Source organism: Megalops cyprinoides, chromosome 10, assembly GCF_013368585.1.
Source record: "Megalops cyprinoides isolate fMegCyp1 chromosome 10, fMegCyp1.pri, whole genome shotgun sequence".
Lineage (NCBI taxonomy): Eukaryota > Metazoa > Chordata > Actinopteri > Elopiformes > Megalopidae > Megalops > Megalops cyprinoides.
The window spans coordinates 24,936,282-24,964,188 of NC_050592.1; the positions used below are offsets into that span (position 1 = coordinate 24,936,282).

General features: G+C 45.4%; 1 protein-coding gene across 1 annotated transcript; it reads right to left on the reverse strand.

Annotated features, from left to right (window-relative positions):
- On the reverse strand, positions 1–27,907 carry LOC118783932 (cytochrome b5 reductase 4). Its single transcript, XM_036537861.1, has 16 exons — positions 27,416–27,907; positions 25,742–25,895; positions 23,193–23,293; positions 20,979–21,063; positions 20,775–20,813; positions 20,254–20,341; positions 17,026–17,083; positions 16,557–16,650; positions 15,733–15,765; positions 12,592–12,714; positions 10,943–11,083; positions 10,535–10,687; positions 4,220–4,370; positions 2,018–2,104; positions 506–667; positions 1–138 (listed from the first exon to the last, which is right to left on the reverse strand). The coding sequence occupies exons 1-16, from the start codon at positions 27,488–27,490 to the stop codon at positions 84–86; spliced, it is 1,599 nt and encodes a 532-aa protein (XP_036393754.1). The 5' UTR covers positions 27,491–27,907; the 3' UTR covers positions 1–83.

Consider the following 27,907-nt stretch of genomic DNA (forward strand, 5'->3'; position numbering starts at 1 on the left):
ACATGTGCACGCGCACGCACACACACACAGGCTCTCTGGATACAGGCTGTGTGAGGTTTCTGTGGTGTGGTCGAGGTTATCGCCTATCCTTGGAAAGCGTGTATCTCCTCGTCACTGTAGCCAAACTCTCTCACGAGTCTGTAAAAGACAGGAGACATTAAATTACATTCATTTAGCAGAGGCCCTTATCCAGAGTGACTTCCAGCACAACAGAACACAATAGTATCTATTCAAGTTGAATGAGCAACAGTGTTAGACCAGGGGAACAACAGTTCCTGACCAGTGAGTGTGAGCATAACACTATTCAAGCTCTATTCCAAATTAACTTGTGCAACAAGGCCAGACAAGGGAAGCCAAGTATACTACCATACATCAGTCACTAGATCACATAATCCAAATCGAAGAATCCAGAATCTACTAGACAAAGGTTGTTAATGTTGAAGCATAGTGTGCTATTCTAGCAATGCTTTGGTACTGAGCTGTACTGGTACTGTTGTCGGCTCACCCCTGTGCGTGTTCCGTGAAGGGCGTCGGCCCGCACACGCACACCAGGCGCTTGGATTCCTCTGGACTGCTCAGGAAGTCCGCCAGCATGGCCGCCTCTATCCGGCCCCGCCTGCCCGTCCACCCGTCCGACGGCACAGAAAGGACGTACTCAACCTCAAACCTGCAACACACAAACAGGCCGTTCCGGACCCGCACGAGCTTCTGTCTCTCTCTCTCCTCTCCACAGCAGGGAGCTGACGCTTTCAAACGCCACAGCCCAGCGCACACTACCGTTAGCAACAACCATTCAAAAAAAGACTGGGAGTGTCAAAAAAAAAAAAAAGAAACACCAGATAAATATGGCTTATGAAGCAGATTTTACAGAACAGGCTGCTTCATGCATGCTGGGCTCTAGCAAGCTGTGCCTCCAAAGGTTCAGAACCTCATTGAATTTTTACAATGGTTTCCATAGAAATGGGAAAAGCGGCGTTCTTTATATGTTAAAAAAAAAAAAAAAAAAAGCACAGTCCTTCTCAGTTGAGCCCTGAAACCAACCCTGCTTCAGAAAGAAAAAAAAATGATGTAGACAAGATGAAAGATTCATGATCTAGCCAACCGGTTTCTAAGTGAAAGCATGAATCACATCCTCCTTGCCTGTGTCACACTCTGGTAGCTTAACTGTCAGTCATAGCACATCACAGAGGAGAGCCCTTGTGTAACTACACTGCTCCAAAACACTGAGGAAAGCGATGTTGTTAACACTCTGATATCGTCATTGGTTCCTGCAGCTTTGATGATAGCCAATGAGTCCCAATTTTCCAGCCCCAAATGAGAGATGTCTTGGTGTATCAGTGCTGTGCTGGAGCCATACAGCCACTTATTCCCTCTGCACTTATGAGTCACTGTTGAAGGGCAGGGCGTACAGTGGCTTTCTGAGATAGAGGCTTTAAATTAAATTAGACCGTCCCAAAATACCCTGAGCAGTACTGCTTTAAAGAGGCTCACAGGGGGCTTGGCTGCAGAACACTCGCCTCCTTGGTATGCACGCTCCGTTTGCAGGCCTGGAGGTTCCGCCCAAGGCAGCCAGCAGCAGACAATTCATTCACAAACAGATCAGGCCACAAATTAAATTTCCCCACAAGCCTCCCAAAGGTTCCGCAGGTTAGAGATAATCTCGGCAACTCTGTGACGCCACCGATAAGAGTGGCTGTTTCCCTCTAGTGGAGCAAAGGGACTGTATACACTTAAACAAGACCTTCCAGTCTTACATACAAAGTAGGGGGAAGGGAGGGAGTTGGGGAAACAGCGTCTCACACAAGCCTTGTAATTCAATGAGCTCTTACAGGTAAACCTTGCGTTCCAGAAACAGTAGGTCTTATCTACTGGAGATACAGGAAATTTCTGTTGTTGCGTGCATGCATAAGTATATATGTACACATAAGCACACTCACACACACTCACACACACTCACACACACTCACACACACTCGCCCACAGAGGAGTGGATCAGGCAGGAGTGCTGATAAAGTACCTGTCCTCTCGCAGGGCGAGTGCATCCAGTTCAGACTGCCACAGGATGTCCCTCTCTCTTCGGTTGAAGAACATCAGCTTGACTTTTCTAGGAAAAGGAGAGACAGAACGAGAGGAACAGTCTGGGAGGGGAACACACAGCCCCGCCGGCTGCCCGACATGGTGCTTCCTGCCACAGCCCGCGTGTGAGAACCAATCAGCACCGCTCTGTTCTTTTCCTTACTCTTTAGTTTCTCTTTAGCATTAATGCCATTAATGTCACTTATGTATGCAAGGATGTCCGCTTTGCTTTGGCAGCACTGGTGTATGTTTTTCAAACCAATTAAGCTCACTGGATTGAACTGAGAAGGGAAGACACAGGGATATAGAAAAAGAGAGAGACGGTGAGTGAGGGAGAGAGGGAGAGTCACTGTCACAGAGGGCAGAGACGAGGTGAGAGGGACAGCACAGGAGTGAAAGGGAGAGAGAGGGAATTAGAGAGAGAAGCTGAGAGTTCAGCCGGGGCTACCACATCATTCAGCAGCGCCTCTCAGACATACTTTACACCACACTCGCAGTCACGATAACAAAAATGACACTGCAGTGAGTAACACAAAGCCTCTGCATGGCCCCCCTGCAGACCCGTTTCTTTAGGGAGAGCTGGCTGGGAGGTCACACTCAAAATGAGAGCTGGCTTTTTTGGAATCTCACACTGTGGGGGGGGGGGCTCTTACCGGAGAGGCAGGGGTTGCCACGCCCCCAGTCCTGAATGCTTAATGGCGTCCGCATTCCCTGCTCCTGCACGCTGCGTCCTCCCTGTGCTGAGCCCCTATAAAATTTGGGCAATTTCCTTTTGTGCAGCTGTGTTCCCTCGGCAGGGCATGCCACTCATGAGTGGCGCTCGAGTGGCAACAACAGGGGGGGAACATGGGCAGGGAAAATTCAAAAGAACACCGCGCCCCGTCTTCTGTTCAGTCGTACTGCATGGAAGACAATGCCTCTGTGGTGTGGCGGCAGTGTAGCACAGTGGTTAAGGAGCAGGACTCGAAACTGAAAAGGCTGCCGGTTTAATTACCTGCTGGGGCACTGCTGCTGTACCCTTGGGCAAGGTACTTCACCCACAATTCCCTCAGTAAATATCCAGCTCAGTAAATATGAGCAAAAGTGTCAAACCAGGCTAACAACACTCTCAGACCAGTGAGTGTGAGCATAAAACTATTCAAGCCCTACCCTAAGTTTAACTTGTGCAACTACCACACATAGTCACTAGATCACAGAATCCAACACATTGCGATACTGGGTGTAAAACAACCAGCAAGTAATACAAGTAGCAGGTGTTAGGGAGTACGGATTGACATGGAGCTGAGATACAGTCTGAACAGGTGGGTCTTCAGTCTGCACTGGAAGACGGCCAGTGGTTCCGCTGTCCTGACTGCCGTGGGGAGTTCATTCCACCACTGAGGAATCAGTACAGACACGGATCGATTGGGATGGGACAGTCACTTGTCCCACGGTTACAGAGCATAGCAATCTTGGCAGAACACAGGATTTGAAGAGGTATGACGGGTTGTCCCACTCACTGTCCTGTATTCCATCAGGTTTTGAACTTGATGCAAGCGATAACTGGAAGCTAATAAAGTGATGTGAGGAGGGGAGTAACTTGACTATGTTTAAGGAGATTGTAGACAAACTGTGAGGCTGCATTCTGGATTAGCTGTAGGGGTTTAATGGTACAGGCAACCTATCTATGACCTTAATAATCACAACCTTTACATGCTGTTCCATGGTTCAACAAATCACGGTCGTAGTTATTCAGTCCACACCTGGGCTGAAGCCACATGGATACTCATCGTATTTGAAAAAGCAAGTGTTTCAGCCTTCTTTTGTCCCTATGCACACTGTGAATAAACAGGCAGCAGTGATTATAATGACCCTCGAGCCTTAAAAAATTACCCTGAATGATACATTAAGAACCATGGAAACGGTAATTGGATTTAAAAATGCACTTTCCACCAAAGTGGTCAATTAAGAGCCCCTTCACGCAAAGAGTACTTTAGAAAAACTTAATATGCTGGAAATGGCACACATGAGAGGCCAAGGGTAGCCCCAATAAAGTAGCTATTATTCATCTGAGGTAAGACTGAAAATGGGAGCCAAACTCTCTTTCACACACACACACACACACACACACACACACACACACACACACACACACAGAGCTCACCTAAGGGAGTCCAGGTTCAGCAGGGCCAATCGGATCAGTCTGGCCATGGGGGTGAAGCCGGTGCCAGCGGCCAGCAGGTACAGGTGGGTGACCTCCCGCACGAGGCGGAGACTGAAGGGACCCTCTGGACTGCTGACTGACAGGGAATCGCCTGAGCGAGACAGACAGGTACACATGTATCTTGCAGACCGCACACACCTCACACCGCCTGGGAGGGGTCTCTTTAAGTTCTCTGAGGTGTTTTAATAAATGCAAGTGTCAGCGCCCGCAGTAAATCAGTTAGGCATATCTACTAATGTGGTGCATCTTAAATGTGGAAGATGGATGAACAATTACTTTTTGCTGTTTCATGTGAAAGAACATACAATTTCAGCCATTCCTGTGGAAAACTGCAAAACAGTTAGGGGAGAACATCCATTGTGAAATAACTGAGATCGTGAAATAACTACTGCAATTAACCCAGACTCAAAGCAATTGCACACAAATACTAATATGTGGAGGAGGCAGGTGTTAGCTTTACCACTATAGTGGGCTACTGGAAAAATGGCTGCAGTCTTTGAGGCAAGAGTGCAACTCAGAATGGAAAGGGTATTTTAAGATATTATTAGTATTTGTCTGTTTCAAATGTCTGTGATAATAATAGAAAAATAATACGTGCCTACTGTCTGACTAGTCAGATAATCTTAGACCTGCTGGAGGGACCTGGAGCCACTCAATCAAACAGCCCATTCTATTCTGCGATTCCAGCATTTCCTGCCACACCGTATTGTCTACGTCAGGCTCGTTTCAGCGCACCGCGCCGCATACTGCAGAAATCTCAGGAACCTTTACTCCTGCTTCTGAAGGCCACGTTTCAAGGATGTCAAAGTACATCAAGTTCCCCAGCACTCAGGAAGCAATGCACGGAATTCAAACATAAATTTTACATCGTTCTGGCCTCCAAAATGGCAGCGCTATCGTTCCACTGTTTCCCCCCTCACGTATGGAGGATGAATTTGCAGGCTGTGTGTGCCTCCAGAAGTGTCATAACCAACGCTGTGACAAGGAAGAGCGCTATTTTTGTAAAGCGATGAGAGGGCTCCCGAGAGACTCAGCCAGTAAGAGAGCTGGATCTGTCAAATACAAGGCTGAGTCTTACAGCCTGGGTTTCAATCCTAGCCATGTCAGCAGCCGGCGATGACTGGGAGTCCATACCGGAAGAACAAATTGGCTCTGTTCTGCTGGGGATATAAAGGCAGGTGGGTCAGCTAGGGGGCTGACTGTCCCGTTCCTCATTAGAGACCCCTGCTGGTCAGTCAGGGTGCCTATGTATAGCCTGCATTAAGCTGCGTATGAAGCGTTCTCCTCCAGCTCAGGTCTTTGCAAGCTTGGCATGGGGACTGTGATGTGTAACACAGTGACGCTTGGTATCACGTGTTGGCATGTGCTTGCATGCACCCTCCCTGATCGTCAAGCAGGGGACTGCAGTGATCGGCACCATCATGACTCAATTAGCCATTCCAAATTGGGAGAATATTGGTGGAAACAAGAGCACTGGACCTTTAAAACTAAAAACCAAGATGAACAATGAAGACGGCTGACTTTTAGGTAGACACATGAACAGAGAGCACAGCGACTATGCTTATCATTTTGCACACGGTATGACTTGGTTTTAAACCAGTGAATGTTCTGTAGCATGTATGGATGGTACATTTATAACATTACATACACTTATCCTGCTCTTTGTTTTAAGGCAAGACAGTGCAACACCCATCACACCCCCGAATGGAGACTCCTGTTTTTCCCCCTACATAACTTACCTTTTCACAGTTCACTGTGGCATGTTGGTTCACATTTATATATGTGATATATAACAGTTTAAGGTCTGTTGGGTCAAACTTCATGACCTACTAACCAGCTAGTGCCCGATTGTGCATCTACATCACAACCATGGTCAGAATAAGATGACTTCACAACATGAAAAAAGATTTTTTTCCAAGGGAACTCAGTCCAGGAGCGTCCCAAGTCTGCTGGTCCCAAGCATCACTGCAGTATCACACAAAAACAGCACTGCTTTACAATCAGAGGTAACCATGCACAAACACCTCTACATTCAGAGGAAACCTAACTTAAAAATAAATCTGGAATACTGAAATCAAAACCAAATCCCATTATTTTATAAAAGAGAATACTCAATGGCAGAATATCTCTCCACTGTCAGAATTAAAACGCACAGACAGATCCTGACCAAAAGAGGACTGTCTGTACCCTTCCTAACACTCAGCGAACACACACAAATCAACAGTGAAACACTGGGAAAGAATCAGCCCGATACAAAAAATCAATTATTTTGCATACAAGAATCAAGCAATTTTTGAAAGCATCTTCAACAACTGTGCTTTTCAGCAAATTGTTCTTAACAACAGTAAATTGTGGGGTGCTATCCTAAACCAAGACTACAAAGGGACTAACAGCCCACAGGAAGCCTGCGTGTAGAATTCACTATTCACAAAATCATTTAGAAAACCGTGCAGACAGATAATTGCAATTCTGGATTCATCTGAAACACGGTCATCACAGTCACTCCATAAACCCCCTCCATAAAGCCCTGCAATTACAAGGGCTGAGCCCAGAAAAGAGTAACCTCAGCTTGTCTGCTCCTGAAGCTCCCTCAGCAGTGAATAGCCATCAGTTAGCTTCATACATGGGGAATAGAATGAACTTTCAAATGATTACGGTTATGCGGACTCATGTACATTGCCACCATGGCCTTAAACAAACAACCCAGGGAAAAGAACATCTGCACAGTAGATAATACTATTTTATTATTTTTATTATTTGTTAAATATATAACATATATTTAACAAGTATACCGTAATGACATTAACAGTCGCACTATAGGAAACCATAAACTTAACATTCGGAATGCTGCAAATACAATTTCAGTCAGAGTAAAATGAACATGTCATAAACATAAACACACACAGCAGCCCAAACACTAAAATCTGGACCACTGGGACATAAACATTAAACAACAAAACAAAACAGACAGGGATCCGGCCCTACAACGCGAGCACACCGCGGCAGAATGCCAGATCGCTGTCAAAAACATAAGCAGGATGCTGGATTCTGACCAAATGCTGTAAAGGAGAGGGAAAATAAAACAGTGCGGTAGTCTCAAATGATGATGTGTTGAGCTACTTCTCAATACATCTGAGTGCACTTGCTTCTTTTAAACACATCTGAGTGCAGGTAGTTCTGCTGAATGCACATCAGCGCAGGTACTTCAGCTCAACACACCGGAGTGTAGTTACTTATGCTCCACACACCTGAGTACGCTTACTTGTGCACAACACACCTCAGTTTAGTTGCTACTTCTCAGGTTATTTTCGAAAACACCTCAGTGCTTACTTCAGCTCAGCTCAGCTCAGCGCAGTCTCGCAGTGCACACATGAATGGTAGAAACAGCTGTACCCAGGTGAAGATTCAGCACGGAAAAAGCTGTGACTGCCACAGAGCTGCATGCTGCAACGCTACTGACGGAAGTGATGAAAGGGTTAATGGCGCGACTGATTCCCCTTCAGCACGCGCGGAGAATATTCATTTCAGCGACGGACGCACAGAAGCCTTATCTGTGCCACACGCAAACGCGGAGCGAAGATAGATGCCGTTTAATTTACCAACAGCTGAGGCAGTCGACTCCACAGAGCATGCGGTTACACACCAACCGCACTGTTCCGTTCGGTCCTTCAGCCTCTGGGACTTGACTGATATTCTGAGGTTTGTGGCAGCCACTGTGCTCATTCACCCAGTAAACAGCAGCACTGTTATTGAATGAAAAACATAATGAGCGAGTCCCAAGATTTACATTTCCAGATCATTTTTATTAAATGCAAAGGGAAAATGTATCACAACACACCGTGTTAAACCCGTAACACACTGACATTCAAATCCTGGATCAGTTTTAATACCACTTCGCACAAGATAAATACTGCTGACTTGTGAGTGTACAGGTACGTACTTTAATCTCATTATGTTATTTGTGTGCAATATAACGGATATAATTCCCATTGTAACTCAAGAGTTTATGTTTACTGGTTATTTCAGGAATATCAGGATAGCAATGTGCATTGGAAACACGGGTTCTTCCCAAAATATGGCGCTCCTTTGCATGCAAAGAACTTGCACAGCAAAGCAGAGCTACACCAGCAACTCTCATACACCCAGTCACAGGCCTGTGAGCAAATGCTCTTTGTGTAGTTCTGCATGGAACATGAGACCTTGAGCTCCTAACACGATTGAGGAGATCATGCAGTTTGTCTTCTAAATGAAACTTTAGCTGCATATTAGAGACATTTTTCCGCCATAAAAAATGTTAAATGACCCAAAAAATTCACCAAGGCCTTAGTGAAGAAGGCTCAGCAGCGGCTGCACTTCCTGCGTGTCCTCAGGAAGAACAACCTGGACAAGAATCTGCTGCTGGCCTTCTATCACTCCTCTGTGGAGAGCATATTAACATACTCTGGAGGTGTGGTACGCAGGCTCCACAGCTGAGGACAGGAAGGCTGTGCGGAGGGTTATTAACACCGCCCAAAAAATTATCGGCTGCCCTCTGCCCACCCTGGACGACATATCCAGATCCCGCTGCCTCAGTAAAATTAAGGCCATCACAGGAGACTCCTCACATCCTGCCTATCACCTGTTTGACCTGTTGCCCTCCGGACGGCGCTTCAGGTCAATCAAGTCCCACACCACCAGACTAACAAATAGCTTCTTCCCCTGGGCCATACGGACTGCAAACAAACACTGACACCCCCCCCCCCCCCCCCCCCCAACCCTCTACCTCAATACAACTGTGCAATTCCACTGTGCACTTTAAGTAGTTTTTATAAAGGCCATATTAACGCACGAGCTTTTCTTTATATTTCTTTGCATTTCTTTTGCACCCCCACTGTGCAATGACAATAAAGTCTATTCTGATTCTGATTCTTCTGAAAAGCAGAGGTTTAGGGGTGATACAGGTACACATTCAGAAAAGCAGTCAGTAAACTGAGGTTTCTGTTTGGTACTCTTGCTGTAAAGGTAGAGAGTTTGGATGGTATTCAGGTGATGCCATACAGCCTTCTTCATTTTCTCACAGCAGCTCTGTGTCTAGGGGCCGCTTCTGCAAAACAGCTGCCAATTCAGAAAAGCGCTAAGCGAACTCATGCTATTCTAATTTAACAGCACATACCTTGTGCAAACGTTTTAAATACAGTCTCCCAAAGTTGTTTTCTTTTTTGCATAATCTTTTCACATCAGTCGCACCTATCAGAGCTGTCGGTGAAACAGTCAATCTGACACCCTACTGTTTTTCTCCTAAACCTTCCATTTCACAGACACCATGCTGGTCACACTGATAAAGCCGCCTGGCTACGTGCAGTTTTGTTTGGATCTCAGCCACAGCCGACCCAGAGTCAGAGGAACGTGATGCGCCCTACATGTGATGGTGCACGCCGAGCTGTGTGTTGCACTTTCTCCTCTTACTCTCACGCAGAGTACCAGGGAGCAGGAGAGGCAGACCCTTCCCTGTCTCTGTCTCTCTTAGTCTCTCGCTCCCCCATCTCCGCCCCATTTCCCCCTCTCTCTCTCCCTCTCCCCCCCGTCTGTCTCTCTTTCTCTCTCTCTCCCTCACTGTCTCTCTCGCTCCCCCGTCTCCCCCCCATTTCCCCCCTCTCTCTCCCTCCCCCTCCGTCTGTCTGTCTCTCTTTCTCTCCCTCACTGTCTCTCTCGCTCCCCCGTCTCTGCCCCATTTCCCCCTCTCTCTCTCCCTCTCCCCCACCCTTTTCCCTCTCTGTCTGTCTCTCTTTCTCTCTCTCTCCCTCCCTGTCTCTCTCGCTCCCCTGTTTCCCTCCCTATTCCTGCGTCCCTCCTCCCTCTCCCTCCCTCCCCCTCTTTCTCCTCTCTGTCTCTGTTGCGCGCTAAGCAACAGCCTCTCTCTCACCCAGGTGTGCCACTCTCCTCATTGCCGCGGGAGCGCGGTGACGGACAGCTGGACAGGCCCTGCGAAACGAGTTGAGAGGAAACCCGGCAGCGCGCGGGCCGCTTCCTGTCACTGCACACACTCACTTCAATATTAACACCCTCTGGAAGTATTTTCACTTCCTCAAACAGCCAGCCCGAGATGAGTCACCAATATCCAGAGAATTTATCCATTAACACACAGACAGAAGAGAGAGGACTCGCTGATGTTCACTGCCGTACCCATTAACAGGCAGGCAGACAAGAGATGAATATCTAATATTCAGTGTTAGCACTTAATACCTTATGACAGAGAGAGACGACTCTTGGGCTCACCAATGTTCAGGGCATCGAGGTGAGGGGTGAACACTCCGTTCGGGTAGACCTTTATCATGAGGAAGATGTCAGTATGGCCGCTGTCTGTGGGGTCCTGGGAGTCTGGCATCAGTGTACTGTCCACCGGGGTGTAGGGCTTCACCACCTCACTACCTGTACAGGAAACACACTTGAGTACCTGGCCACATACTGTAAACTGAAGGATGTATCACACTGTACAGAGAACACACTGTATACTGTACACTCTCACAAGTGTTGTAACACTAGATGGGACGCTTGCAAAGCTCAAAAATCACAACCTCAGCGACCAAACATCCTCACAAAAATTTCACATGAAACCCAACCATCCACAGAGATGGCTGCTGCTTATTGGTCAGGGATCAGGAATGGATGAAACGGTGGCCGTACCTTGGATCAGGGCTTTGAGGTAGACGTGTTTTCCCACTGGAACCTCCATGTGAGATCCCCGCGGCAGTCGGAAACGAAACACCCTGGTGTCGTGTGTGACGTCTGTCTTGGACACCATCGCGCACTCCCTGAAGTAGACCGCTGTATAAAGACAGCAGGTGAGATGAAGCAATAAACACATCAGAGAAGAAGACATAGGGAAAATACAAAGGAATAAAAAAATCCATTTGGTATAGCCCATGTTCCTCCATTATATCACATCATATTCAGCAGACGTTTAGCAGACATTCTTATCCAGAGCGATTTCCAGCACAATAGAGCATAAGTGTATCCATTAAAGTTGAATGAGAAACTGTGTCAGACCAGGCTAACAACGCTCCCAGACCAGTGAGTGTGAGCATGACATTATCCAAGCCCTACCCTAAGTTAAATTTTCTTCTGGAGCTTCCCTGATCTCCTAAAGAGGTACACCCTTTGTCAGCTTCATGCCCAAGCTGTGTCAACATTGTGGGAGGTGTTACTTACTGACATTTTACAGTGTTCATATTTTTTTTTAATGGCACAGGCTTAGATCATCCCCAAAGCAGACGCTGCCATTAAATCTTTCCGTGCTGGTGAGAGGAGATATGGTGTTTGCGTTTGTCATAAGAACAGGGTCTCAGGGTTCTAGTGTGCAGCAGATTCAGCATGCCGTGTTTTCTCCTTCCCCTGCAGCACCGCTACGGTGAAATCAGCGGGCCCATAAACCAGGAAGTGAAGGGTTCGCGCCCTGAAAAATATGGCTACTGCGCTTTCACATGCCTCGAGCCACAGAAACGCAGCAGGCTTAGAGCAGCCAGGAGTCGCATACAGAGAAATATCATACGTGAGCGGTCCTGAGGGGAGTGAGAGGGGCCGATGACCCGTATCTGACTCTAATGACACCTGTAGCTGGACCTGTATCACAGAGGACTGAGGCGAAACGCCATCAGCACACACATTCTGAGAAAAGCAGGTCGGTGAAGAAAGCACAAAGATGAAAGGCAGCATGCACTCACAAGCACCCTCAGCTTTGCATCAACAGTCAATCTGGTTTACTTATGAGGAAAAAAAAAAACTCCACATCACAGTGCCTATAATTAAATTTACCTACAACAAAAGAAGGCTGACTTTCCCGCCACTCAAAGTGTTACTGTTCATGGAAGGCAGGAGATGTCCTTAAAACACATTTATTTCCTCAGAAAGGCCACACATATAAAGTCTTAAAAGTATCCTCTTTCCCCCAACAAAGGCGGTCCCTTTGCCTTTAGATAATCTGTGCTTTATTATTTGGCATTAAGGGGAAAAAAGAAAGGCTTTTTAAAAATCCAAAACATTTATCACTTTTTTCCTGTAAACTGAAGCTTGCCAGATTTTGCAGGCTGAACAGAGTGAAACGTTTTCATTATTCCTTATCACACAGTTTGAAAAAGAAGCAGTTGCACTGCAATACTTCCTTGAAAAATGGTGACAAAGCTCCCATTGATAAGCAACAAATGCAGGCAATTTTGCTGACAGATAGATAGAAAGCAAGATCGTGAGAGAGAGAGAGACCGACAGAGAGAAAGCGCATGAGACAGAGATACAGAACCTGAGAGGTACAGGCGTGCTCCAGCAGAGACATGACTTACCCCGATCTTTCCTCCGCAGAAAGGAATCATGGGAATCCAGGGACTCTCCCAGCTGGGTCCAGTGGACTTTGGCGGCTTTCCTCAGGCTCACCTGTACCGTGCCCACCGTGCTCACTGTCTGGACTGCCGGGACAGAGGGAGAGGGGGGCAGAAAAAACATGGTGAGCACAGCGTTGAGGGGGGAGCCTGAGAGAGACCCGCCGTTACCCCTCCCCCTGGCTCCTTTGTTTCTCAAACTCCAGGATGACGAGCATACATCACCATCAGGCAGGGACTGCTGTCCCACACTTTGGTAGCTGAGCACAACATCCTCTAAAGCATTAAACCACAGTGTGTGGTCTAATGCTGTATGTCTCATTAAGGGTCTGCTTTAATTATCACCACTATTGACTACCTTTAGACTGAAGTGTTCTGTTGTGTTATGTTTTCACAGTAGCACTGTATTGTATTGACATGAGAGTTTTATCTTCTCCTTGCAGTCATTTTTTACAGCTGTGTATATTTATCTTTGATGCCAGGCACTACCACAAGTAAATGTGTATCTGTGAACATAACAATAACAAAAGAGAAGAGCTGGCAGGCTCAAAATAAGAAAGAGATATTAACAAGAAATAAATGGTCTCTTACAAAGTTTGTGAGTGTGCGAATATCCATTTGCCTTGCCTGAGAAATGAAATTTTCAAAAGCTTTCTTGGAGTTAAAAAAAAAAAAAAAAAAGCCACAGCGGGAACAGAAACTACGCCCACTCCACCATCACTGCCCCCACCTCCCTCGGAAAATAAGTGCTCGTCTCGCCCCACAGTGGAGAAAGCTGCCTGTCACTTCCTCCATTTCTCAGTGCCTGGTGCTGCATTAACCCACAATGGGAGCTGGGCTGTCTTTCTGTTCTTCCTGCAGCTGGGGGCTCGAGAGGGACAGGAGTGCATCTCGTGTGCAAACCGTCAGCTGTGCTCCAAACACTAAAGAGCAGAACAAATGGCCGGGGCACGTGGCTGTGTTACCAGGCTCCTTTGATGCGCACTGTACGTGGGGACGGGCAGCTTGATTCATTCTTCGGCTCCGTTCTTTCGAAACGTCACATCAGATGAATCAAACCTTTTGAGTTTTGAGTGATTTTGAGTGAGTGATCAGCATGGCGGGCACGCTCGACTAGTTCGGCACACTAATGTATCATTCTTCAGGTTCATTCGATACAGAGCTGTAACCTCTGTATTGAATGAACCTGAGCCATCATAATATGTGTTAGACTCTGAACCAATGCAGTATTCATATACAGAAATGCACTCTGGTGCAAAGGTGTGACTATGTTATCCAAACAACACAAATGCTTAACTGAAAAATATATGATATACCTACCCTCATATCTGGCAGAGAACCACAGATCATTTGTGCACATGATTTAACATAACACCACTGACTGCTTTGCCATGTGTCCATGTTGCTTATTCTGCTGGGCACACTACGTGCAGGTCTACAGAATGCACAATGTCCTCGGGCTAAAATTGTTCAGCATGTTTACCATAGCTGAGGTTTGTTTCGCTCGTGATGACGTTTGACTCACCAAAAGGAAGACTGGATCATGAAGTGCGCATCACTATGCTGGGAGGGGGAGCATTTCAGGCTGATGGAAGGATGTAGTGTTTACTAATGTGCAAGCAGATGTTCTGCCCGGGACGCGACCTAATAAAAGCCCATCCAAAGAGTGTTATTTTTTTCTCCGTTCCATAATGGAAGATGAGACTAGGTTTAGCAGAGGACGAAGGTACAGCTGAGATGCGGCTTAGTGAGTGAGACAGTGGGACAGGTTCGTGTAGGAAAGCTTTGATAGGCACCGCAGAGAGACAGATGGTCCCGTCTCAAAGCGCAGCGGAGTGCCCGGAGAAGATATGCTTTACAAAGACAAACAACGGAGCATGCAAGCACTTCCAGCCTGTCTTCTCGTGACTCACATCCATTTACAGTGCAGCGAAGTATACATCTCCCCATCTCCAAGTACAGATGGACAATTGTGTCCCATTACCGTTCTGTGTTGATCAGATGCAAGAGCACTCCCCTGTGCTCTTCCAGAACCACAATAAGTCCTGCTTCTCCTTTGACCAGTGCTAAGGTAAGCAGGGCTGGTCGAAACATTACTGTGTGTAGCTGCTGGTCTGGATAAGGCATCTCTCTGCAGTTGCCAGCTAGAGTTATATGCTCTCGGTGGTGTGTTTATGCAAATTGTAGCGTTAATCTGCAGCTACTAATCCAGAGGATTTTTTTTTTTTTCCCTCAAACCAATGGAGGGCGAGGCTGACTGGCCCTGGCCCAAGACTATATCGCAAATATGGGCTCAACTAAAATTTATGAGGATCAAAACAGAAAATCCACACTGAATATAATGAATTGTATTTGAATACTTACCAGAATTTAGATCACAGCGTGTGTATATTTACTTAGGGAAAAAAATAAACTAAAGACTAATTTCATCAGGCGCCATTCCAGCAAACCAGAACGTATAAAATCTCCAAACATGCAGACCCGAAAAATGATTGTGAAAACAGGAGATAAACGAACAAAAACACTGGATCTCAGACAAAATTTAAAAAGTGAGAACTGTTCAACCGATGCAACCGAGGATATGAGGAACAATGACTGGGTGAATGCAGGGAACCGTTATCACAGAGAGTGAAGCTCACAGCTGAGCAAATCCAGGCCAGACTGCTCCTCCTTCCTCAACCCTCAAAGCAAACAAAGACCTTGCATTTATTCACCTAAAGCAGGTCACTGCCATTGATCCCTCAAACAAGGTACTTAATCTGAATCGTGTCAGAAAAAATACTCAGTTGTATAAAGAGATAATGTGGCACATTCAAGGTATATAAACCAACCAAGGTAAGAGACTCCCACGAAGAGGAAAAAATTATACTAGTTTAATGGCACCGTGAGTCCATGGATTCATAGCAGTTTGTATAGACAGGTTCAAAGGATTGAAAACTGAACGGAACTTCATTTATGTTTGAGAGAGGGATTTCTGAACAGGCCCTGTGAATTGCTTTTTTTCAGATATTATATGAAAGCTCAAAATTCAAATGTGGGGGTGGACATTTATGTACACAAGAGTGTGAGGAGAGCTTAATGCAACAAATCATTTCCTGTACTTACTTGAGATACGTTCTTCCACTTCATGAGACAAACCTAAAAAAAAAAGAGATAAATGTTTAACAACTTCGGAGCGTAACAGAATCATAGAAATTACATTCTACTCCACACTGGCACACACCTGTGTGGCTGGGTTTTCAATCAATAATGCAGTTTGTCTTATCTTTTGAGTATCAAATTTAAGCAAGCGTTACATTTGTTCTACATTTACGCAGTCGTGACTTCGGCAATCAAAGAAACATTTAATGAGAATTACTGTAAGAGAATGACAAAAATGTACTTTAATTTGATTACTCCGTTAAAGTAATTCATACTTTAATTCGTTATTCAAAGTTCGAATGAATGCCCACCCACACACCCTATGCCCCCCACACCGCGGAGACAAAAACTTCACACTTCATTGCCAATATCTGAATCTGAACCATCTATGTTTGACCTGTGACAGTATACTGTTCACTTCTAAATTATGAATAGTCTGTACACCCTGGCTGAGATTCGTTCCTCTAAATTGTGGTTTTAACCTCCTGACCTCAGTGTTATGCCGGAAATCAAAATGGAAAACGAACAACATGTTAACTATGTGTTTTTAAGCAATTCGTTTTCTAATGGCTTTAAAAACTATCCCCTCCTATTCCATAAGGACAGGTCCACCTGCTGCAGCAGTCTAAATGCACAAGTAAAATGCCTGTCTCCACGAAATCAAGAGTGACAGGCTGAATTCTGACAGATGGAAAATGGATAGAAGAGATGTCATTTCTGGGTCAAAACAGCGAGAAAGGGATGGTGGGATCTGACAGGATGGGAAAAGAAGGACAGGGGACACTCACGGAGGTGGAGCAGGTAGGAAAGCTTTCCCAGGAGAACTTCCATCCGCAGAGCGCCGTCCTGCAGGTCAATGACTGCACAGCCTGAGTTGGGGATCTGTGGGGTCAGAGAGAGAGGAGGCTTATGATAATGTCACCTATAGACGCTAATTACAGATAATTACACCAATTATCAACTAACCTTTACTAATAATGTCACATGACCACGGTGTGCTTATCATAAATGAGGCACTGCATTTCACAGGTATCTAGTGCACGACTTTGCTTGATGCCGTTTTGCTTGACGTTTTTTTTCCAATCAAAAATAAGTTGCTGTGTTTTATGGCATCTGTAATAGTCATGGTTAGAGCAGCAGCCTGGATAAGGGCAGCGGTGTGGAGCAGTGGTCTGAGCAGCAGTGTGGAGCAGTGTGGAGCAGTGGTCAGAGTGGTCACTGAACTGAGGGATGGGTGGGACAAGTTCAGGTGCTTACCCTCCTTTTGGTGTACACCACTACACTGACTGTTGACTCAGTCTGGAACCAGTCGAATCTGGAAGAATGATATGACTTAACAAATAAGGACAACTTCTCATGGCCAGACTGCAAGAGCACAAATTTAATTAAGCACAGCAAAGTACAGAACTCCATTAGAAGTACAAGGGGGACTCTGGCCCATGAGGTTGAACAAACAAATCAACAAATTAATCTTTTGACTGATCCAGGTCTCCAATGTCAGTCTCAACATCCAGTAATTACAGGTTCAACCAAATAATTTCGCCGCGATCAGCCTGAGGTGACAAGGTTCACCTACACACAAAATCTGCTACATTTCTGTTGTTTTTTACCAGTATATATAAAGCTTAGTGTTTGTTTAGCTCTGTGGTAACTAAACTACTAATAAACCCTGCACATGTACACACACACACACACACACACGGACATACACGCACATAGACATACGTACACACACATACACGCACACTCACAAGCGCACACACAGCTAAACAGTTGTTTAAAACCAGCTTTTGCTTTCAAAGTGTCTGCTGCAATCAATTACTCAGCAACACTTATGCAGCACAGAATCAATACAGACTTCTGGGTGGCGATGTCCTGCTTAGTTTACCTTCTTTATTTCAATGACTCGAGCAACACAGCCAACAAAGGGTTACAGTCTAGTTTTATAAATACCTTTTCGAGGACAGACTTTACAGACTTTGTTTTTAAAAGATCGAAAAAGCAGACTGTGCAGAGACAGAGACCGAAATATCACATACTTCCTGTTTGACAACAGGATATGACCAAGTTTGATTTGCCAATGGTGAAATTTTTTTTTTTTTTTTTACATACTCAGTCTTTTAACTGAAAAATCATCAACAGATACAAAAAAAGAGAACCACTACCCTGACCTCATCAAGAGTGTGATGGCCACTCATGCTTCCACAGGGATGCTGCACAGGTTACAATTTGTACAGTAACATCATTATCCGTAACAGGGCTTACAAATGGAACATTTGCACAATGCTCACCGAATCGACTGAAATAGCTAGAGAGGCCATCGGAGTATACAGACAATGTGGTCTATCTGACAACATCACAGCTTTACAATAAATACAGCTTAGCAAACTCAGTTTGTGACATTAAAAAGAAAATATCAATACCTGACAAGGAAATCTCCATAGCAACAGGAGCAGGCTGTTACTCCGAGGGGGACTTGAGAGAATGAATGTAAATATGCTCCTCTTTGTTTTGAACGGGGCTGAGTGTTTGCATGAGTGTGCTTCATATAAATGTAAGACTGAGCATGGCGTGTGTGGGAGCCTTGCCGGTATGACCAGAGAGTTCCCTCATTGAAGAGTAAGAAAGCAAGAAGTCAAGAAGTCGAGGGCGTAAGTAACCAAAGGCCCCCCACACATTTCATTCTGAAACGATGAGCCAAGGGCTCGGGTCTCACCCATCAATATCATCATCAAAGCCAACTGTCCTCGCCACGATACTTCTGCTATGAAAAAAATCACATGGAAATAAAACACATCAGCTGTGGAAGTACAACCGCTTCAACCCTGTGAAGTGGCTCAGTAACTTGAAGCGCTCATTCCGAGTGCAGATTGAGCCCTACAGGCCAGGTTCAAGCCCAGTTGTGTCATCGGCCAACGGTGACCAGGGGCCAATAGCAGCGAGGCTAATTCGCTTTGCTCAGCTGGAGTTCCTTCGTCCCCCCGCTGTGCTGCCCTCCAACAGGTTTATGAGGTCCCTGCAAAGTCCCTCCAATTGGCAGGTGCCACCGTGGAGCAATGTGGGACTTGTGAAAAACAGCCATTGGCTATATTGGAGCACTGTGCTCAGCTCACTGCATGAGCAAAGAGGGTGTTTGAGGACATGAGTCTAGCATACAACTGCCAATACTGAATTAGGTTAAAAAAAAAAAGGAAGGGGAGTATCCAGAAAACAATAATAAAAAAAAACACATACATAGCTATGCACACAAATACAAAACTACAGAGAAAACATTTCACGTTAAATACTTGTGGATTTCCTAATGGATACATGAATGGGTTTTCACAATACGTTACATTCATTTAGCAGACGCTCTTATCCAGAGCGACTTCCAGCACAATAGAACATAAGTGTATCCATTCATGTTTAATGAGCAAGTGTCAGACCAGGTAAACAACACTCCCAGACCAGCAAGTGTGAGAATAAAACTGTTCAAGCCCTACCCTAAATTAACTTGCGCAACCTGACTTAGACAAGTGAAGCCAAGAATGCTACCATACATCAGAGGCTGGATAACAGAACCCAAAACACATTGCGATAACATAAAACGTGCAGATATTCATTATGGAGCAGCCAACAGAAATTACATTTAAACAGCCATGCACATCAGGAGGCTGTGCAGGGCTCACATGTGCACATCTTTAAAACATGACTCCTTACAGGCACTCAGAGCACACACCCACTGTACCAGTAACCCAGGGACTAATGAGGGGGCGAGAGGTTGGTGTGGGCAGATAGCATGCCTCTGCAGAATCAATACATGGCAGGGGGGAGATAATACAACCCTGCAGTTTGCAACAGCACTACGGGAAGAAACAGCACAGTGAGAGATGTAATTACTGAACACTGCTGAACCCAGGTTAAACAATCCTACCGCATCTACAACTCTGTCTGGGGGGCCTCCATTAATCATGGACAGGAGCCTGTGTTCCGGATCACACCACAATTTCTGGAATCAGACTGTATTAAAATATATAAAGCAGATGCCATCTAAGGTAATATCACCCATTAGTTTGTATAGAGCAGGGGTTTTGGGTGTAACGCTAGAGATTTGCAAACCCCTTAATCTTTGCCAGAAGAATTTATCTGGCTCATTAAAAAAAATTTCAAATTTCCGCAGGTCTCAAAGAAACAAATGAGTCATTGCTACACTGTAGCTGCATTCTTAATCTATCCACCAGGGCCATTAGAAGCAAAAAAAACAAAAAAAAAATCAAGCCAACTATTCAGCAGCAGTAAAAACAATGCCATAATAACATACAATCATTTTAATTTAAATTAATAACAGAAAAGTAAGTTAAGAAGTTTTACATTCAAGGGACATGTGAGAGAATCCCGTCTTGTATACTGAAACAGAGAAGGATGCTACAGCTTGAAGACTGCGCCCTCTGTGAGCAAGAGCGGACAGGCCACATCACAGACACCAGCCATTCTGAACGCACCCACCTGGGACGATGGTCTTTGGGCGGGGGCGGAGCCTTGGGTGGGGCTGAGGGAGTCTCTAAGACCAGGGCGGGGAGAGTGGCGGGCAAACCTGTGAGAAAACACAAACGCAAGAGGATTTCAGTGGGACAGGGCTTTCTGCAGGTGATAACCAAATAGGCTAAGATTCTCAGAGTAGAGGCTCAAGGTTAGGTCTACATGCTAAAAGGAGCGGTATGGACGGTACTTATATATTCCCACTGCCACAGTGGCACACTCATTTAAGTAAACTCTTTCACCATGTCTAACTGCTACAAGTGTTTGTGAAGTCATTTGCCCGATTTAGCGGAGTACTTGCACAAATGTTTTGACACCCAATTACTGGCTTTCTTCCAGATCCTTTTTAAACAAAATGCTGAACTAAAGTAAGGGTGATAATCAGGTTTCATGTCTGTGGTGTAAACAGGCTCTGTAGAGGAGTATAGCTGGAGGGATTCTCTTTATTAATATTAATCAGGGCTGTTGTATACAGTAGGTGTTCTTACCGTTCACAGGACTGATTTTCTTCTCTGTATTTAGCTGAGCTGCAGACAGAAATAGAATTCAGAGTGAAGTTGAAGATCCCTATATAAGTAGACATATAGACAAACACATTTTCTCACGGACACAGAAATGCATAACACACACACACTTGATGTACACACACACACACGCGCACACACACACACACGCACACACACCCCGTTTACCTTGGGTAACAGTGCTGGTCTTGACTGCCATTCTTCCAACTAGACACTCTTTGAGCATGGACTCATAATTAACCCAGCGGTGGACCTGCGTACACACACATTCAGACACACATTAAAACACACACACACAGAGGAAGAAAGACAACATCAATAAGTATCAATAACTATTGACTATCATTCTTCCCCATATGTTAATATATACAATCTAACAGGGCACAATAGAGATCATTATGCAAATAATAAAGAAGACAGCAGCTACATTGTATCAGGATAGAACAAAGTCACAATGTAACAATGAAGAATACAGACACGAAGCCATCAGTATTCATTACCATTTTTCTGCATTTATTCATGTCAACACAAATCACAGTATTACAATGTAAACAAGCAAAATAAAGACTCAGCCATAAAACAGCATCCATAATCACGCACTCACAACTGCACGTCCGCAGCAGCATTCTGACTGCTGGCTGATGTAATGAATCTACAGCGCCCCGCTCAGACGCACACGGCTGACGTTGGCTGTGCTCGAACGTGGCAGAAGATCCATACAACGCACAAGCTCGGCGGCTCAGGTCTGAGACGGATTCCTCATGGGGGTAGCTGATAACAGGCGGTGAGCGGTACGTGTCAGCGTGGCTGCCATTCCAATCGACGCCCCCGCACGGACGCATCAGCGGGGCTCCTTCATTAGCCCCGGGTTTCCGATTCCAACGTGCCCGTCACCCGATGACAGCCGGGAAGGCCCACGTACGGAGCTGACGGGTCGAGCGGTTTTAACGGGCCCCGCAAAGGTCAGCGTTTGCGCGGCGGCCCGCTGGAACTGCGCGGCGAGACGCGGTGCGCTAGAGCAGCGCACGCAGACAGCGTGTTGCGACACACGGCTGGCGTACGCGGTGTGGTGATACAGCGTGTCGCGACACGCGGCTGGCGTACGCGGTGTGGTGAGACAGTGTGCTAACACACAGCGTGCAGAAACAGTGTGGTGAAACTACATCAGCTACGCTAAAGCACCAAAGCTTTAACAAGGACACCTATTTTCAGCCTTTCAGCATTAAAAAACCTTGTGGCAACAAATGCTACTGAATCGGGAACATTGACAACTGTTCAGGATCCTAGAATAACCACCTCACATCTCTCACACTACTGTTCATGCATGTTATTATGAGCATCAGGCCTTTCCTGTTTGACTCACGGATGTGTAGCAGTGGTCAGGGAGCTCAAGTTAGGACTGCCCGAGTGGGGCACAGCTGACCTTTGAGTGACGTAGTTCTACAGAACTGCTCCATTAAAGCATCCCACTGCATAAATGGCATATGTAAAGTCTGTGTGTGACATACCCTGGAATATGTTTTTTTATAATATAAAATAACAATTCTCTTTATATTACATTACGTTCATTTAGCAGACACTCTTATCCACAGAGACTTCCAGCACAATAGAACATAAGTGTATCCATTCAAGTTGAATGAGCAATTCTCTGTAAAAGAGTAAAAGGCGAGAATCCCTACTCTAGCAAACATACAGCTTGCTCCAGTTCATGGGTCTTGGACCTGTATATAGGTGCTGTCGGAAAAATAAATACTTATTGATCTTGCTTTTCCATGGTAGTAAAGGTCTGACATGAATTACAGGAGAAGATTGCAGGTGCAAGACAACATTTAATTAGAGCGTGTATTCTAGGAATTAAAAACAGGCTCAGTATTGTTAGTGCGAATTTCAGCATTAACGAAGACGTAGGTAGGGCACACAATTAACTAAGGAAATAATGCATCAGGGCTGTCCGTGCTCTCTCCTGCTGCACAACATCCTCTCCGAAGTCTCATTACTGCACACCTACATTAACAGGCACACACAGACACACACATACTCATCAATACCAGACACACACAATGACACATACACATGCTCACACGCTCAGATGCTCACACACTCACATGCTCACACGCAGGTACGCTCACACACACACACACACACACACACACACACACGCAAAGAGATATAGACCAACTACACACAAAGACCTTTAACATGTGGACACAGGACACTAGATATACTCACACACACACACACACACACACACACACACACACACACACACACACAGACACACACAGACACACACAAAAGAGACACAGACAAACTGTTCTGTCTCCTGTGTGCTGCAGTGTGTAATGGCCCTGGGCTGTAGTGCGTGCTGTAAACCCGGTTCACCTGGTCAAACAGGTCAGTGCCATCCACCCCCGCTGCCCTCATCAGCTCGTCCTCACCACCCGGGTGGAACTCCATGTAGGGGCTCACGTTGTACACCATGCCTGGAACCGATGCACACACCATCAATAAACACATTTAGCACACATACACACCTCACTGAGGAATACATACTGTCTCTCTCTCTCTCTCTCTCTTTCTCTTTCTCTCTTTCTCTCTCTCTCACACACACACACACACGCACACACACAAACCCACACCTCAACCAGCATATACTCAGCAATAACTGCACACTCATATGAAAAGCAACCACAAAATAAATACCCACAGTAATACACAAAGCACCTTGCTAATACTTGTAATCACAGCTTTACACAGTCATCACTCAATGCAAGCTGCATGTTTCCAGTCACAACATGTATTAATGAGCTTGTCTGTGTACGTTTTAAGAGTCAATCAGTGAGGTTGGGGAATATTTACAGGGGTATGGCCACTTCTTGCAAGCGTTATTCTGCCATCTGGTGGTGCAAAAGGAATACTGCGGGGAATTTAGTCAGGTGAGTTGGTATCCTAGCTCACGCTACACAAACAGACTGAATAGTTGTATATGTATTGCTACACAAGAACAAACAAACCTAGTCTTCAAATTACACAGCATAAGACTCACAACTGAAGTTGGACATTTATGAATATTTTCACCCTTTTTCACCTATTTCACCCTGGGGTACCAATCTTTTCTCTATGAGAACATCTAAAGCTCAAGGACACACCTGCCAGCTGATAATGAGTCACTCATACAGCCAAAGGCAGCTGTTATTAAACAATTACTTTCAGTATTATTCATTCTGTATATTAACAGTACAACAGCAGCGGCCCTCCACAGAACCAAACCTGTAACATTCTAATGAAAATAATGCAGAAGTGCTCAGGGCATTCACAATCACTTGAAATATAATAGCTTTCACCCAGCCTGTTAGAATGACGGACTCAAATGAAGCTGCTTTAGCCAAGATCCTCAATGTCTGCATGCAAATACTGTTCCAAATGTAAATCTCCTCTCTTCGGCCTCATTAATAATACATCAGCCCTGCTGCATACAATTAACTAAGGAAATAATGCATCAGGGCTGTCCGTGCTCTCTCCTGCTGCACAACATCCTCTCCGAGGTCTCATTACAGCACACCTACATTAACAAGCACACACAGACACACATACAAACGCATCAACACTGGACACACACAGAGAGACAGACACACATGCACACGGTCACATGGTCACAGGATCACACAATCACACACACACACACACATACATACAACTAGATAAAAAAGCAGACATACACACAAACTTGTGGACACAGGACATTGATTCACCTCTGTTTCCATTAGCCTACGCCAAAGATGTAACAATGTGTGTGTGTGTGTGTGTGTGTGTGTGTGTTTATGTGCACTTCACAGTGACACTGCCTGTGTTTTATGTGAACAGCGAGGGCCAGGGGATCCCCAATAAGCACATGGGGGAAACGCATGCAGGGATACTAAACATTACCAATGAAATGCAGTAACGGAAGACCAACCTCCGAGCTTCAGCAACGCACACGCTCAGCTTTAGCCAAAACCCTTCTGCAGTCGTACTCTTTCAAGATGCCAATGCCAAGTCATGCTGATGGAATTAAACACAGCGCTGACCAACATGGCGTCACCTGGCCCTACAAGGCCTAGAAAAAAAATCCTCAGGGAAAGACTGGTGCATCGTTCTCAGGTGGCACAAACACAACCTTACCTGCCGAGACTTAAAGAAACGCAGTGTGGATACTGCGCATGCACGCTGTTGTGTCAGGCAGCCCACTCACTCAAGATCTTTTTTTTTTCCTCTGAGGCTGGCCAGGAGAAGCTGCTGACTAATGCCACTGTGTATTAACTGTTCATTTGCATTTCATCCACGGGACTGAGAGAGAATTGGCCATCTGTGCTCCTGCTAATCCCCTGAGAAGCAATTAAACAGAACTAAACTGAACACCAAGAGCCCAACCTGCTCACAATGTTCCCATATGCACAAGACAGCGCTGTCCAACCCCTCTCCCACACACAGACACTCACATCCTGCTTTACTAATTAATTACATTTAGTTTCATAACACAATGTCCACAGCAGCAGGAAACTGATTCTGTGACTGCTAATGAGTTAACTTCTGGGCTTGAGTATCAGTGTGTGTGTATGTGTTTGTGCAGGTGGGTGCATCAGTATGATTTTGGATTTGCCTGAATTTGCCTGTGTGTGGGCGGCGGTGTAGCATAGTGGTAAGGAGCAGGGCTCAAAACCGAAACGTCCTAGTTTGTACCTTGTCTGGCCAACCATTGAAACCTGGTTAGGCGGCGCTTCTAATATGGCTGACTCCTTATGGTTTTTTGCATGTGTTGCACTCTACCTCACTTGTAAGTTGTTTTGGATAAAAGCATCTGCCAAATGAATAAATGTAAGTGTGTGTGTGTGTGTGTGTGTGTGTGTGTGTGTGTGTGTGTGTGTGTGTGTGTATGTGTGTGCCCATCTCACCTCGTATGCAGGTCCAGCAGTCATCTCGCGTGTTGTGCTTCCTAAGCTCCTCCTCCGTGACCTCGATGAGCCTGCCCCTCAGCCCGGTCAGGTCCCGCCCACTCTTCGTGAGGCGGATCCAGTCCATAAGACTGCGGCCCGGCTTCAGCCCCACCTACGTCAACATCGAGAGCACACCCCAACCACAACACTGCAGTGATCACATGAACATGACATCATTCCTTTCACTAGCGCTGTTGACCTTTAGAATGAGACAACTTCTCAAACTGCACCATTACTAATATGGAAGGTCAACCCCTAAGATGTACTTTCCTGTGATGAGCTAAAAGTTGCCTACAGACTTTTGAGGCATTGACCACCATGCTCTGAAACTGTAAAATCCAGGAACATACAGCCCAGCAACTTTCACAACCATTTCACAACCAACTTCCTGAAGATGTTCACACCACCATGTAAAAAGTGCCTAGAATCCAATACAGTGGACGAAAATACTATATTGTACCAGACAATTGCTGCTATCATAAATGTACTGACTCTGAATCTCCAGAATTAAAGGTTGCCTACCACAACTCACTTGTAATAGCCACAACTACCCATCACATCATTTTGTTTGCGTTTGCAAAACTGTTAAACAGGGATGGTGTAGGTTACACCATTCAGTACAACAAAATGCGAAATAAATAGGCTTTAGAAAAAACCTGCGGAAGTCGCCCGCTGATGCGGAAGACATTTGAGTAGTATCACTAAGGGCTAATATGGGTTTTGGTGTGGAACCATACTGCAGCAAATAAAAGTAAATGCGTGTAAGCAATGGCCATAAGAGACTGCTGTTTTCCATAAGCAGAGCGGTGTTAAGTACAAACGTGAAGGTGCAGTACTAGCATTGCCGCGACAGTGGTGGGGTGGAGAAATCGACTCTAATGATATTAGAATATTTTCATAGGAGAGAATAACCTTTTGGGTAATTATGCTGAAAGACGGTTAGCTCCCTAGATATGCAGCTGTAAAATGAATGGCGTGGCTAACCTATTCAGGTAATGACAGCTTTAGGTGCTGTCATCGAGCGAAGTTGTGAAAATCGATAATGGCATATCGTTTTTATCGCTTAAAGCTGGCGCTGCCCATATGCGCTAATAAGTACAATGGGTATGTCTGTCAAACAGTCTAAGTTTAAGTTAACTTAGATGGTCAAAGTAAGCCAGATAGGTACCATCGGTTCACGCAGACATCCAGACGGCATAGCTAGCTATCTGCTACAGACCTGTGGATCGAAGCAACCCCTGTTATAATCTCCAGCCCGTGTACAAGACTGTCTGTTATGACTCTAGCTATCTACGAGCAGACAATCATTTGAACTTCACCATTCAAACGCGGCTCCTTAAGTTACAATAAAGTAATGAAAATATGCTATCTGACAGAAATCTGGCGTCAAGAAATTTCAGCTCAATATATGTATTTACAGAATGGAACATCTAAGCAAGTCTAACTAATGTTAGCTCTCCTTCTAAATATTTCTAACGCTGCTGGGACTAAACTAGTATTCCTATTAAGATAGCTACTCTAAGCTACCTACCTAACTAGTCTGGCTAGGAAGTCGTGGGAACGCACAGGCAGTATACTAAGCTACACACGACACACTTCGGAAGCATGGCTAGCAACGGAAGGTAAACTTACTTTATTTCTCCCTGACGGAGCCACACGCTGCTGGGAGCTGGGGGCAGGGAAGGACTGCGATGGGACGTTCAGCATCTTGACTTTCCTAAAACAGCTCCAGTTCCTGAGAAACCCTGAACGGTGAACTTTGAATTACAACGAGGATGTAGGCATGATTACAACAACGAGAGGACAAAGTGATTGTATATTTCCGTTTGAAAACGGCACATGTCCCATTAAGAATTGTGTCGCTTGCTCCTGAAAAAGCCGGACATAAAATAAAAGACCTTTTCCAGCAAAGGAAATAACCAGGATTTGCAAATGGCCCTTCTCGACCTGATTGTTTCGCTAGCTACTAACAACGTTCATTTCAGAAGGTGACGAATTCAATATCTGTGAAAATGTATTAGCTAAATACTTTGTATAACTTGTTGGCTAGGTACCCAAACTCCGGTTTGGAGTTATATCACTCCCGGACTCACTTCCTTGTTTTTAAAATAACGCAATCGCTCC